This window comes from Fukomys damarensis, unplaced genomic scaffold (genome assembly GCF_012274545.1).
Source record: "Fukomys damarensis isolate Sample0158 unplaced genomic scaffold, DMR_v1.0_HiC HiC_scaffold_17, whole genome shotgun sequence".
In the NCBI taxonomy this organism is placed as follows: Eukaryota; Metazoa; Chordata; class Mammalia; order Rodentia; family Bathyergidae; genus Fukomys; species Fukomys damarensis.
The window spans coordinates 17,535,517-17,548,987 of record NW_022900929.1 but is presented as its reverse complement, the minus strand read 5'-3'; the positions used below and the strand labels follow the sequence as shown (position 1 = coordinate 17,548,987).

At 55.7% G+C, this 13,471-nt stretch overlaps 1 protein-coding gene across 1 annotated transcript in view; it reads left to right on the top strand.

Moving 5' to 3' along the window:
* The window catches only part of LOC104858675 (uroplakin-3b-like protein 1), a 4,623-nt gene extending 1,236 nt beyond the window's left edge, over positions 1 to 3,387 (top strand). Inside the window, exons 2-6 of the mRNA XM_010618962.2 lie at positions 399 to 551; positions 730 to 949; positions 1,370 to 1,446; positions 1,939 to 2,068; positions 3,156 to 3,387. Coding sequence (XP_010617264.1) covers positions 399 to 551; positions 730 to 949; positions 1,370 to 1,446; positions 1,939 to 2,068; positions 3,156 to 3,264 — 689 coding nt within the window. The 3' untranslated portion in view covers positions 3,265 to 3,387. The remainder of the gene's footprint in view (positions 1 to 398; positions 552 to 729; positions 950 to 1,369; positions 1,447 to 1,938; positions 2,069 to 3,155) is intronic.
* Positions 3,388 to 13,471: the final 10,084 nt, after the last annotated feature.

The window sequence follows — 13,471 nt, the reverse complement described above, 5'->3', positions numbered from 1 at the left end:
CCGGGGGGGGGGGGTCTTCCTGGGTCACTCCCTTCTGAGCATCTTGTGGTATCCAGCAAACCATGGGAGGAGCTAGAGGGACTCTCACAGCCCCTGGGCATGTCAGGAGCAGTGCAGCCTAGGGCCCAGGGTCCCCCAAATGCAAGTCTCACCCTGGCACAGGTCATGAGCTTTGAGCCTGCAGGGGGCGGAGGGACCGCTGGTACCTCTGTCCATCACCCATCCGCCCTTTGATGGGCCCTGGGAAACCCCAGTGACACAGAGGGGACAGGGTGGGGCCTCCCCTGACCTCGCACAGTGCCCACACCTAGGAGCCTCCCCAGCTGAACCTGGCTGCCCACCCTGGATCCAGGGGTAGGTCTGCATCTCTCCCTCCCACTGGCCTCTTCCCTCCCCAGAGCACATCAGCTATGTGCCCCGGCTCTCGGGCGCTGCCCTGGAGGGGAAGCTCACCCAGTCCACCTTCACTCTGGAGCAGCCGCGGGGCCAGTTCAACCACACCAGCATCTCGGACTCTGACCTCATCTGGCTGGTGGTGGCCTATAGCAATGGTGGGTGTGACTGCGGTGGCCAGCCTCTGTTTCTCCTCTGTGACATGGGCTGGAGGGGAGGGCAGTTGGGAGCAGACATAGTTGCTGGGGAGACATAGCTGGGGGAGGATCTGGCCTGGTGGAGGCTGGGAGTCCCACCTGGGCTTCCTTACCATCTGACCTGTGATGCCCCCCTCAGCCATCCAGAACTTCGGTGCCCCACAGACAACACAGGACATTCCTGTTCCGGCCACCTTTGCACAGAAAGGCTACTACTTCACACTGCCCACCAACCGGCTTCGCTACCCGAGCGGCCCTGCCAGCAGCCAGCTCCGTGTCCTCCGTGTTGGCAATGATCCGCACTGTTCCCCCATGAGAAGGGGCTGCAACCCTCCCCTGCCAGGCTCGGGGCCGTACCGGTGAGAGGCTGAGGTGGGCTCCTGCCTGAGCCCACCTGGAGCCCTGGGCAGCCCCTATGGTCTTTCTTGAGTGATGGACCCCGACCCAATCCCCAGCCCCCATGGGCCTCCTGGACCCTGCAGATGGAGCAGCCTCGTCCCATCCACTCCATGCACAAGCTCCAGCCCCTGGCCCCTGGCCCCTGGCCCCTGACCCCTACCAAGCACTTTCCTAAAGGAGGGCATCAAGGCCCTGAGAAGGAGAGGGAGGCACCCAGGTCATACAGCTGGAAGATGCCCAGCTAGCGTCCAAATCTTTTGGGTTCTGAGGCTACTCTGTTTAACCCCAACTCCCTACCTCACCCTAGGTTGCTTTCCCCAGGGTCTGGGAGTTGAGACAGGACCCCAGGTCCCCCACTTCAATGCTGGGTTTCCTGTTAGGGTGAAGTTTCTTGTGATGAATGACCATGGACCCGTGGCGGAAACAGAGTGGTCCAACGAGACCCACCTGCACCAAGGTATGGGGAGGCTGAAGCAGGGATGGGAGCCAAGGGCTGGGAGGGAGGGAGCTGGGGTACCAGGCCAGCTTCCCATAGTCAGAAGCACCTCGTCATCACAGCGTGCTGGTGCCCCTCCCCCAGCCCACCTCCCACCTCTCTCCCGAGCTGGAGACTGGGACAGTTGAGATTTTTTTTCCTGCTATACTGGGGATTGAACCCAGGGCCTTTGCACTGAGCAATATCCCCAACCCTTTTTTATTTTGAAATAGTCTCGCAAAGTCACGAGTTCCCCAGCCTAGGATCAAACTTTTTTTTTTTTTTTTATACTGGGATCGAACTCTGGTCCTTGCGCTTGTAAGGCAAGTGGCAGAACCCTTGAGCTAAATCCCTGGGCCCTAGGATCAAACTTTTGTTTTGATCCTCCTGCTTCAGCCTCCCAGAGTGCTGGGATGCCAGGCGTGCCGCACCATTCCCTGCTGAAATTTCCTTTTTTGTCCATCATGCTCCCAGCTAGGGCATTCGAGGCTGTCCGGGGGTTCCAGAGAGAGGGCACCGTGGTCATCATTGCCATCCTGTCTGTCCTGCTGGCCATCTTCCTGGCGGCTCTCCTCGTCTTGCTCTCGTCCACCTGGTCCACCTGGTGAGTGGCGGGGCTGGGACTCTGGTGCCTTCCCGCAGCAGCCCCTGGTCCAGCCCCTCCCTGCCGCCCCCTGTTGGGATGGTTTTCCTTGAAGGAAAATATACTGAGCAAGGGATCATCCAGGCTCCAGAGCCTCCAGGTCTGAGCTAGTGACCCATCCTTTCCGCTGGGAAGACACAGGGACGGAAATGGGCCGCGAGTGCATTGCCCACCCCCACCCAGCTTGTCCCTCTCCATTCTCCGCCTACTTTCCCAGCGGGCACACCGCCCCCTCGTGGCAATCCCTGGAATTGCAAACGGGTGAGAGGCAGACGCGGGCCAGGAGACTACCAGGGTAGAGGATGGAGGTAGGGGTTAGGGGTAGGGGTTTGTTTTCAGGCGAAGCGGTGAGCTTGGCTGCAAGATTTGAGGCAGAAGGCCGGGGATTTAGCTCAGTGGTTCATACGCCATTCCGAGTTCGATCCCCGCCACGCCCCGTACAAAAAATAAAGGCAGAGCTCCGTGCTGAGCCTGGCAGAGTGTGTACAAAGCTTCCGGAAGGAAAGGAGACGCCTAGCTGCTCTGGGATATGAAAAAGGCAGCTCCGGAGCTGCAGGAAGGGGATGGTAGGGAAGTGGCAGGGTGTGGGGGACAGGAGAGTAGCAGGCAGCCAAGGTCATGGGCCTGTATCTCCCAAGCCTGTATGAGCCTGCAGTGGGCCTGACTGGGGGAAATGGATTTAAAAAAAAAAAAAATGTTCAGAACTGGGGATTGAACCAGAGCCTTTACACAGAGCTCATCCCTCGACCCCAGTCCCTGTTTATTTTGAGATGGGCTCTCTTTCAATTGCTAAGTTGTCCAGGCTGGCCTAGAACTCGGGGTCCTCCTTCAGCCTCCTGGAGTACTGTGGTTACAGATATGCACCACCATGCCCAGCTAGGAGTTAGATTTTGGAGGCTTAGAGAAACAGCCTGGGTCCTTTTTGAGAATGCTGCCTGGTCAGGGGAGCCTCAGTCTCCCCTGTGCCATGGGTCGGAGCACCCTGCAGCACTGTAGGACAGCCATCAGGCCCTTTGTTCACCTTTCTCTCCCTCTCCCTGCACCCAAGCTTTGACAGCTGCAGGAGCACTCGCATTTCCAGCCCAAGAGAGCGGGAAAGGGCAAGAAGATACAACATCCACCACATGTGCAGCCCTGAGCCTGAGAGGGGCTCCTGAGAGGCTCCTGAGCTGCTGGCCGGCTGTCTCTCAGGCTGTACTCTGAAACTTCCAGAGACCTGAGAGATGCATCAAGGACAGGAGAGGGTGCCCTCAGCCCCAGTGCTATGGGAAATAAACGTCCCCTGCTTGTCTGTGACATTGTACAGCTGGTCGGTCTTGCTGTCCCCCTGCCCCAGCTCTGCCAGGGGAGACTGTCAGTGGGCTGCAGGACTAGTGGGGAAACTCTGGGTCCAAGGCCAGCTGAGTCACCCCAGCCGACTGCAGTCTCTCTTGGGGCTCAGTGTCCCTATCTGAAGAATGATGGCCTCCCTGGGTGACTGTGAGACCAAACCAAGGTGAGCATATAACCCAGGAGAGAGGCTCACCCTGGCAAAGCCCTGGGTTCAAATCCCAGGACCGCAAAAAAAAAGCAACATCAACTTAGCCTGGAGCAGGACCCAGTCCCAAACCCAGACCAGGGCACCAGTGTTTATCAGCAGCAGCTCCATGGGCCCCAACTGGCCCAGGCAGATTGTGTCCTCAGGCTGCCCCCTGCTGTTGAGGAACAACAGTGGCACCCAGGGGGCAGAGGGCCTTGGAGGCTTCAGAGGCTTCCTGGGGAGGCAGAGAGGGGATGGGGAGGTGGCAGACTTGTGCCTCCCGAGGAAAGGAGGCTGGCTGCCTCTGCGGCGCCTGCCTGGGGCGGTGGAAGTGGCCCAAGCAGTTTATTAGCCAGAGCAGATGCATCCGCCCCCGTATCCTGCTCTGGAGGAAATAAATGCTCAAGTGGTAGGAGGGGCAGGCAGGATGGGAGAGTCAGGGAGGAGGCAGGACAAAGACTTCCAGCTGCTGCTGTTAAGCCTTGGCCTCTCTGGAGACTTTTTAGGACAGTGATGTGCCCAGGCCCTGGGTCTGGGTGATCCCGGACAGGTCACTTACCCAATATGGGTTCAGTTTCCCTTTATGTAAAAAGCAAATGCTGCTGAGGCAGGAGGATTGCAAATGCAAGCCTGTCTGGGCAATTTAGCAAGAGGCTGTCTCAAAATAAAAAATAAAGAGCTGGGGATGTAGCTCAGTGCAAAGGTCCTGGGTTCAATACCCAGTACCACCACCACCACCAAAAACAGACAAAGGTTGAACAGAGTGCCTGTATTTGTTAGCACTTTCCCTGCACCCTGTAGGGCTGGGTTCTGGCAGGAAACAGATGGCAAGCCATCCCACAGGGCAATTGAGGGCATTTACAAAGGTGTGGGCAGCCTTGGGGGTACAGCAAGAGGGGGTAGCCCAGGGCTGACACCTACTCCCGGATCCGAGCTCTGATGGGAGGAAGGGTGAGGTGTTTCCAGAACCGTGGACAGTAGCATGGGCCAGAGTCCACCAGGCAGGAGCAGGGGAAGCCACCTCCATGTAGCCCTCCTGGGCGGAACCTGCCCCTCACTTCAGTCTTGGAAGGCAGAGTTGGGGTCCTCCCTGCTCCTTCATCCCCATTTTGGAATCAATTCCCACAACTCCTTCCACGTGTCCCCAGCCCTCATCGCTGGCAGCCGCTCACATCCTGGGCCCACATCTGCTCTATGGGAGTTGCAGGCCGCCCCCAGCAGCTCCCCCACCTTGGCCCTCATCCCTGTAGTGTAAGGCCTAAAGTCTCACTTCCACTTCACGGAGCGTGAACAGCCAAAAGGCCTCCACGATGCTGGGCCCTAACACCCAGCGAGGCTCCGGGAACACGACGGAGAACCGAGAAACCCAGGAAGGAACACACCAGCCTAGATGGTAAAGAGACCTTTATTAGTCTGGCCAGACGGCACTCCTGGAGCCAGGTGGCTCAGAGAGGCAACTGCTCAGGGGCTGAGGTACTTTTTATAAGGTTTTTCTAAACAAAGAGTCAGGGAATTCACAGAACAAGACTGCAAACACATTGTTTATCTTATGCAGGAAATGTTCTAGGGTCACCTTTTGTCACCATTTGCCCCTGGGCGGGCTGTTAACCAAGGTAGCAATTAGCATATGAAGAAGCACAGTCTGGCCTATTAGCATGGAGTCACTTTAGCCTATTCAAGTCTTACAGTAGGGTCTCAGCCAGCTCCCATGGGTGAAAATGACCCCCCTCTCACCCCTCAGTGGCCTCTGCCTGTCCTCAGTCCCCAGCCACTTTGGCTGGACAGTCCAGCGGCCCTTTGTGCTCATGTGGCACCCTCAGCCCTGCACCTCCCCCCAGTTCCCTAACCCTCGAGTCCTCAGGCCAGACACTGAGCAGACCCAGGCCAACCCCTGTCCCTGAACACACATGCCACAGACACAGCCCCAGACACAGCCTGGCCACCATCATGCAAGCCACCCGTTGGGGACCTGCCCAGGGTGAGCCCAGCCCCAGTGAGGCCTGGTGCAGTGCAAGTGCAGCACGGTGGGATTCTCCTGGGGTCTTCTGAGGCCAGGAGTCAGGACTGGCCTGAGGGAAGGGCTCAGCAGAGCTCCTGCCCATTAATCTGGGGCAGGCCCATCCCATGGAGTTACCAGGACCAGGGGCACAAGGTGTGGCCTTGGAGGAGGAGTGACAGGTAGTGGCATAAGGGACAGGCCAGGGCAGCCACTGGCTCCACCAGGGGAGCATGGATGGGGGACACTGGCTCATTTCCACTGGCCACGGGGTGTGGCTGCAGCAACCTGAGCAGCGCTCCAGCTCTTGTGGGGCAGAGTGGGAACAGAGATTCAGGACAATGATGTTTAGGAGCCACATGTCCCTGGCATCAGCCTGATAAACAGATCTGAGGGGGCAGGCAACCCAGTGCCTCCCTTGCTGCTTCTTTCTGTCCCTCTGTGGTGTGTTTGCTAGGTGTCCCCCTGTTATGTTTTTTTCTCTCACCCCTATTTTTAACCCTGACCAGCCCTGGGGAACTCGTCACTTCCTGAGGGGAAGCTAGGCTGTCCCAGACTCAGGCAGAAACACCCGACCACAGCAGAGTGCTGGCCTCTGTTCCATGATTGGACCCTATATAGGGGTAAGGGGCAAAATGAAGTTGAAAGGCCAGGTGAGATTGTGCACACCTATAATCCTAGCAACCTGGGAAGCTGAGGCAGGAGGATCACAAATTCAAGCTCAGCCTTGATAACTTAATGAGACTCTGTCTCAAAATAATAAATAAATAAGAGCTGGGGAGATAGCTCACTCCAAAGATGCTGGGTTAACCCCTCAGCACTACACACACACACACACACAGCAGAGAGAAGGTTGTCACGAGTACCAGGAACAGAAACTGTTCATAATCTGTTCCCCCAAACCACAGGTACAGAGAGGGTCATGCCTGAAGCCCCTTCCCTGCTGGTCCTGTCGCCAACACTGTCCCCACTCTCTGGCCCTCCTGCAGACCTCCTGCTGTCCCCTGCAGCAGGTATCCGGTCTCTGGTGCACTGCTGCGGGAAGCCAGGCAACTATGTCCACCTCTGCCACCCAAGTGCATGTCTGCACCCCTTCTTTGGCCTGGGAGCTGGGGCTCTCCTGGGACTGTGACAAACAAAGAGGGATCTGGAGGGCCAGGACAGGCAGGCAGGAGGGGCAGCAGGGTCTGGGAGGAGTTAGTTGTGCAGTCTGGCTATAGCTCAGTGGTGAGGATTTGCCCAGCATGTATGAGGTTCCGTTCCTAGCAAAAAAATACGAAAAAGAAGCCAGGTGTCCAGGCATCCGGTGGGCAGGATGCCTCCCTGCCTGACCCCATCAGACTAACCTTCAGGGGGTCTGTTTCCACCTTAAGAGCACAGGATACAGCAGCTGTGTCCCTAGAGTGCTGTTTTAGGGTCCCAGGGAGGACAGTCCAGGCTGAGGGGTTGGCCTCCTGCTAGGCTGAGTTGTAGGCTGTCCCCAGCATCCCTTGGGGACTTGCAGGGACTCAGGGTTCCAGGAGCCAGAATCCCTGCCTGCTGGGTGGTCTGTGCTACTCGGGGTTGGGCCTAAGGTCCCTGTGTCACCAGACAATGGCAGGGGTTCACAAGCTCTCTCCCTTGCACCCTGCCTGCCCCCCCACACCTTCCAGCCTGGTGGCCTCTTTACCATGGCCACCTATGCCCCTTGGCCATCTGAGTCACAAGGGCAAGGACTTCAGGGCCATCTCCTAGCTGCAGACTCTGAATCCCTCCTTGGGGTGGGATGGGACTGAAGGCAGATGGGAGCAGCAGGGACGGAGGCCTGAGTTTTCCAGACACTGCTGGTGACTCCAGCCTACGCAGAATCAAGGCTACAGAGTGAGGTCGTCACTGCACCTACTGTGCACCTGGAATGAGACCCAAGAACCCTAACATGGGAGCCCTGACTTCCAGGGATGGGGTGGAAGCTGGAAAAGAGGTCTGGTCAGCATGGTGGGTGTGGGGGTGGGGAGGGGCTCAGTCCTCGCAAGTGAAGAAGAGGGAAAAGAGGAATCTACACCTGTGGGACTCAGAAACGTTCAGGAGCGACTGGCTGAGCCCTGGAGGCTTCAGGGTGGGGACCAGTGGTGGCTGGAGAAGCCAGGGGAGGTCCACAGACTAGGAGAGCAGCGGAGCACATGAGGAACTTTGAGTAGGGAAGCATAAGAGCCAGTCTTACTTCTGCCTTCTTTTTCTCCCCCCTCTGTTTTTGTAGTACAGTACTGGGAATTGAACTCAGGGCTTTCATACTGAGCTACATCCCCAGCACCACCCTCCTTTCTTTTTGAGACAGGGTCTCACTGAGTTACCCAGTCAGGGCTTGAACTCATGATCCTCCTGCCTCAGCTTCCCAGAGTACTGGGATTTAGATGTGCGCCTCCATGCCCCTCTTTCCTCTGGAAAGGAAAGTTGTACAGTCACTGCAGGAGATGCAGAGAGGGGCCACTGGCGGCTGGAGGGCAGGGCTGGGGGCCTTCTGGGAGGCAGGGATGCCAAGCTGGCCATTCCTTGCTTTTGCAGCTGTACAGCACCCCTGGGGACCAGGATGGCAGGGAACCTTCCCTGCCAGAACCGACAGCTCTCCATTTCTGATAGAAAGCAGCCACCCTGGGCAGGCTCCTCACTTTCCCCAGTCCAGCCCCCAGCTTCCTCCAGGGAGGACGAGGCAGGGCATTTCCCACTTTCCGGGTCAGAGGTTAATGAGGGCAAATCACGGAGCTCCACTGGGATGAATTTCTGGGAAAAGAGGAACCGGTGCTTAGACTGAGGGCCAGTGGCAGGGTGGGGTCACAGGCGCTGCCCACCCGCTGCCCAGGCTGTGAGCAGCCACCCGTCCCTGGGGATCTCCGGGTCCAAGACTGAGGGCCTCCAGCCTGGCTGCTCAGGAGGCAGCTTCTGGGGCCTGGGGCCAGGTGGCCTTGCTTGTTCCTAACTCTCCCGCCTTGGGTCTCAGGTTCAGTGACCTGGGCTCAGGGAGAGAGGATCTGGACTCAGGACTCAGGTTCTGAAGTGGGGACATTTATCTGTAGGCTGTCCTTCCCCACCCCACTTGTGTGTGTGGTCCTAGAGATGGAACTCAGGGCCTTTGTGTCAAAGTTCATCCCAGCCCTTTTTTATTTCTGAAACAAGGTCTTGTAAGTTGCCCATGCTAGGCTCCAATTTGTGATTCTCTTGCCTCAGCCTCCTGAGCTGCTAAGGGTTACAGGTGAGCACACTGTGCCCAGCTCAAGCCACCTCTTATAGCTGAAGGAACCTCAGAGTTGGCAACAAGGAAAATAAGAACCCCAAAATAAAAATGAAAAGGGCAAGGAGTGTAGCTCAGTAGAAAAGTGTTTGTCTAGAATGTGTGAGGCCCTCAGTCCATCCCCAATACTGCAAAAACAAAAACAAACAAAAAGTCCATCCAAACTTAATGGAAAAAATAATGTCCATCCATAGGCAAATGGATAAGCAAATGGCAGGGCCTGCAGCCAACCCAGAACATTCCTTATAATAAAGAAGAGGGGCCTTTGGCCCATGGATGCTGTCCTGGACACTGTGTTGAGTAAAAGAAGCCAGGGACAGTGATATTCACATGTAATCCCAGCACTCTGGGAAGCTAAGGCAGGAAGATCACAAGTTTGAGCTCAGCCTGGGCAATTTGGCAACTTCGTGAGACCCTGTCTCAAAATCAAAAATAATAAATGGGCTGCGATGTGTAGCTCAGTGTAAAGGCTCTGAGTTCAATTCCAAGTACTCCCTCCAAAAAGGCCAGGCACAAAGGAAACAACGGCCCCTCTATTTGCACGTGGTATATCCTCCCTGGACAGCAGCAGGCCCCATGGCAATCACAGTGACACCCTGTGAGGCCTGAGGGGCCGGCAGAGACAGCTGCTGGGAAATGAACAGGTAGACAGTATATCCAGGATGGTCACTGCTGGACAAAGGGATGATTCACACCCTGGGAAGGATGGAGTGGGATGGACAGAGATTTCCCCATGCTATTCTGAGCAGCAGGAAATGTAAAACTTATGTATTATTTATTTCTGGAAGTTTCCATCTAGTATTTTGGGATTCACAGTCAGCCCTGGGTAACTGAAACTGTGGGAAGCCAAATGGTATCTAACGGGGGACCAGTGTATGGCTGTGTGATTCCATTCATATGAGGATCAAAAAGCAGGTGAAGGTGGGTGTGATGGTGCACACCTGTCATCCCCGCTACTCAGGAGGCTGAGGCAAGAGGGTTGCAGGTTCAACCCCAGCCTGGGTAATTTGTCTAAAAAAAAAAAAAAAAAAGTAAAAAGTAAAACCGGCTGGAGGTATAACTCAGTGGTAGTGGGCTTGCATAGCGTGCACAGGCCCTGGGGCTCCAGCACACAGATGTGGTGTGTGTGAGAGACTCCTCCATAGCTAGGAGTTGGGATACAGGACAGTCCAGGGGCCAGTAGTGATGGAATGGGTTCCAGGAAGTGTTCTGGGCCACAGAGGTCCTAGATCTTGACCTTGGGAAGTGGAGATCCAGATGTAGGCAGATGTTAACCTCACCTAGCTTCTCATGTAGAATCTCTGCACTTTGCTGTGTGCAAAACAGTCTGTGTGTGTTTTTTTGTACCAGGGATCGAACTCGGGACCTTGCATTTGTGAGGCAGGTGGAAGAACCACTGAGCTAAATCCCCAGCCCTAGTTTTTGTTTTTTGAGACAAGGTCTCATTATGCAAATCAGTCTGCCTTTGACCTCACTATGTAGCCCAGGCTGGCCTCAAACTCCAGGTGATACTCCTGCCTCAGCCTCCCGAGAGTACTGGATTACAGTGAGCTGTCATGACTGTTTTAGGATTCTGTGCTTTCCCAGCATTGCCCGTGGAGTCTTTTGGGGAGCCTTGGGTCAGGAAGAGTCTAGCGGGGGTGTCCAGGCACAGTGGGGTCCCATTGGGGGCATGGCGGGGTCCAATAAGCCCAGGGCTACTGTAGGGAGCTGGGGAGCAGACACAGGTGGCAGGGTGGGAGCCAGACCCAGAGTGGCTGTCGGACCTGGGGTATGCAGGGCTTTTGGGGCCAGGCCAGGCTGAGGAAGAAGAGCCACTGCCCCAACTCCGTGTTCCTGCCTCTATCCATCCTCCACCCAGGGCCCCGTCTCTGACTGTGGAGAGACCATGGCGCCAGCAGCCACGACAGGTTTATGATCTGGCTCTGGCTGCCCTGGCAGGGTCCCAAGTCCCCTCACTTGCACACATTCTTCTCCCTGAGGAGCCACGGGAGGCCAGTCCAGGGCTGCCTTTTCCCTCCTCCCCCTCCTGCTGTCACCTCTTGCAGGAAGCGCACCTGATTGGCAGAGGGGTCAGGCCCTACAGCTTGGCAGAGACCCCTAGAAAGGGGCTGTAGTGCCTAAGACTGCATAGAGCTTCTGGCTTTTTCCCTTTCTTTCTTCTTTATTTGCAGTACTGGGGATTGAACCCAGTCCTGAGCGACATCCCCAGGCCTTTTTAAGTGTTTATTTTGAAATAAAAATTTCCCTATATTGCTAACCGGCCCGGGCTGGACTCCAACCTGCAATCCTCCTGCCTCAGCCTCCCAGAGTGTTGGAATTGCACCTGAGAGCCCCGTCACCCACTCTGTGCCTTTCTTTGGATAGCTTGGCTTCCACTGATGACCATTCTCAGGTTCCCCAGGCGTTCCTGGGGAGAACTGGGGGCAGATTCCTTTCCTTCCGTGCCACCTCAGTGAAGGGTCCAGGAACATCCCTCTCTGCCCCTGTGTTTTCATTTTAAGTTCTCCCCTTCCTTCCTTGACTGTCTGTGGCAGAATAACTAACGGTCAGCTTGTAACGCCCAGCTGAACTGAATCAGCGCGCTCTGGGTGTGGAGGATCCGCCTGAGGATTGTTACCAACGGCCATAAAAAGAGAACTGGAGGAAAAGATCATGGGCTGCTGATGTCCTAGGAGAAGCTTGCTGCAGATGGTTTTCCTGATACGAAACTTGGTTGTTCTCATCAGAGGAGGAGCTTGGGGCTTTGATGTCACTGGGAATAGCTGCTGTTCTCCTCAAGGGAGATCTGATCTTCATGGTGAGCAGCATTTCCTGGTTCCAATGTAGATCCCTCAGCCTGGTGGCACAGATCCTTCATCCCACTGATAGGTTTTCTGGTTTCTACCACTGGCCTTTGGGCCTTCCAGGTGCAGATCCTCAATACAGACAAGCATGAGACATTGCCGTGGGCTCCAGGCCACTGGCTGGACTCGTGGAGGACACTGCCTTGGGCTCGTAAGCCTTTAGCTGGACTTGTGTGGGACACTGTTGTGGGATCCAGGCCCTTGGATGGATTCTTCTTCTTTTTGCTTTTTGGTTTTTTTGAGACAGGGTCTCACTATGCAGTTGAGACTGACCTGGAACTCACTATGTAGCCCAGGCTGGTCTCGAACTCGCAGCGATCCTCCTGCCTCAGCCTCACGAGTGCTGGGGTTACAGGTGTGCGCCACCATGCCCGGCTCTTGGATGGATTCTTTGGGCCTCTAGTGTGTGGCTAATCTCTTTTACTACTCTGTATTTATATAAAAATAATCCTATAAATTATGCGTTCTATAGTAAATGTATTCCCTTGCCAAAGCCCTGACTGCCGCACTGTCTTTCCCTCCCAGCATAACCTCCATCTTCCCAGGGAAGCTGGGAGACCTGTTAGAGTGGGTGACTTTGTCAGGGTGTGAGAAGGGCACACAGCACCGGCATTTACTCCGAGTTTGGGTGCAGATTCAAGATGTCAAGGCAGGGTTCGGCCCATGGGAGGGAAGTCAGGAAAATAGCTCCTGCTCCTGCAGGACTAATCAGGGTTGTCCCTGAAGTGCTTGCATCTGAAGGTGCTATTTGCAGTTACCATCAGCCCACTTTACAGATGAGGCCAAGCAAGCTCAGAGAGGCTGAGTACATTGCTTAGAGTCACACAGCAAACTATAGTAGTAGTAGAGCAAGGACTTGAATACTGTCTAGGGGCTGGGGATTTAGGTCAGTGGTTCTGCTGCCTGCCTTGCAAGTGCAAGGACTCGAGTTTGATCCCCGATACCAAACTAAACCAAACCAAGCACTGTCTAGCTCTAGACTCCACAGTCTTTACCATGGGCCTGTTTTCTTTTATTGTTTTTCTTGGGCCAGGGATTAAACCTCAGGGCCTTTGAGCTGAGCTACATTCTCAGCTGTTCTAAATTTTTATTTTGAGGCAGAATCTTGCTAAATTGCTAAGTGGTCCAGGCTGGGCTTGAATTGTGATCCCTGCCTCAGCCTCTCAGGGTGCTGGGATTGCAGGTGTGTGCCACCATATCAGGCTGGTAGGCCTGTTTAAAAAACGCCCTCTAACTGTGGTGGTGGTGGGACCAGGATCTATGGGGCAGCAGAAAGCTGGAGACAGAGCTCTGTCTGGCCTACAGGTGCTTCTTGGCCCGGCCCTCCCAGCTCCTCACAGGTGTCCAGTCCTGACTCCTGGGCACATAGCTGTCACTCACCCCTCAGTCGGCCAGGGGCCGCTGCACCTCTGGGCCCATCGAGACCCTTGTGACCAGCCGTGGTACTCAGAGACAGCCCTGGTCTCTAGGGTGCTGCTCTCCTGCCTCAGTGTTTGCTCCGCCTCCTCTCCTGCCTGCCCCTCCCTCCTCTGCTGATGCCTTTGGCTCCTTCTCTGGGGACCTGCTTCCTCCCAGAAGTCCCCTCTGGGCCAAGGCTGGGCACTGCAGGACCAGCACTGGGTGCCCCTGTCTGACTAGGCCACCAGGTGGGTGGCAAGGAGTCTCTGCACTGGGGCAGGTTTTCCAGGAGGATAAAAATCCTTGCAGTCTGAGGGGAAGGGGATTGGCTCCAAAATAT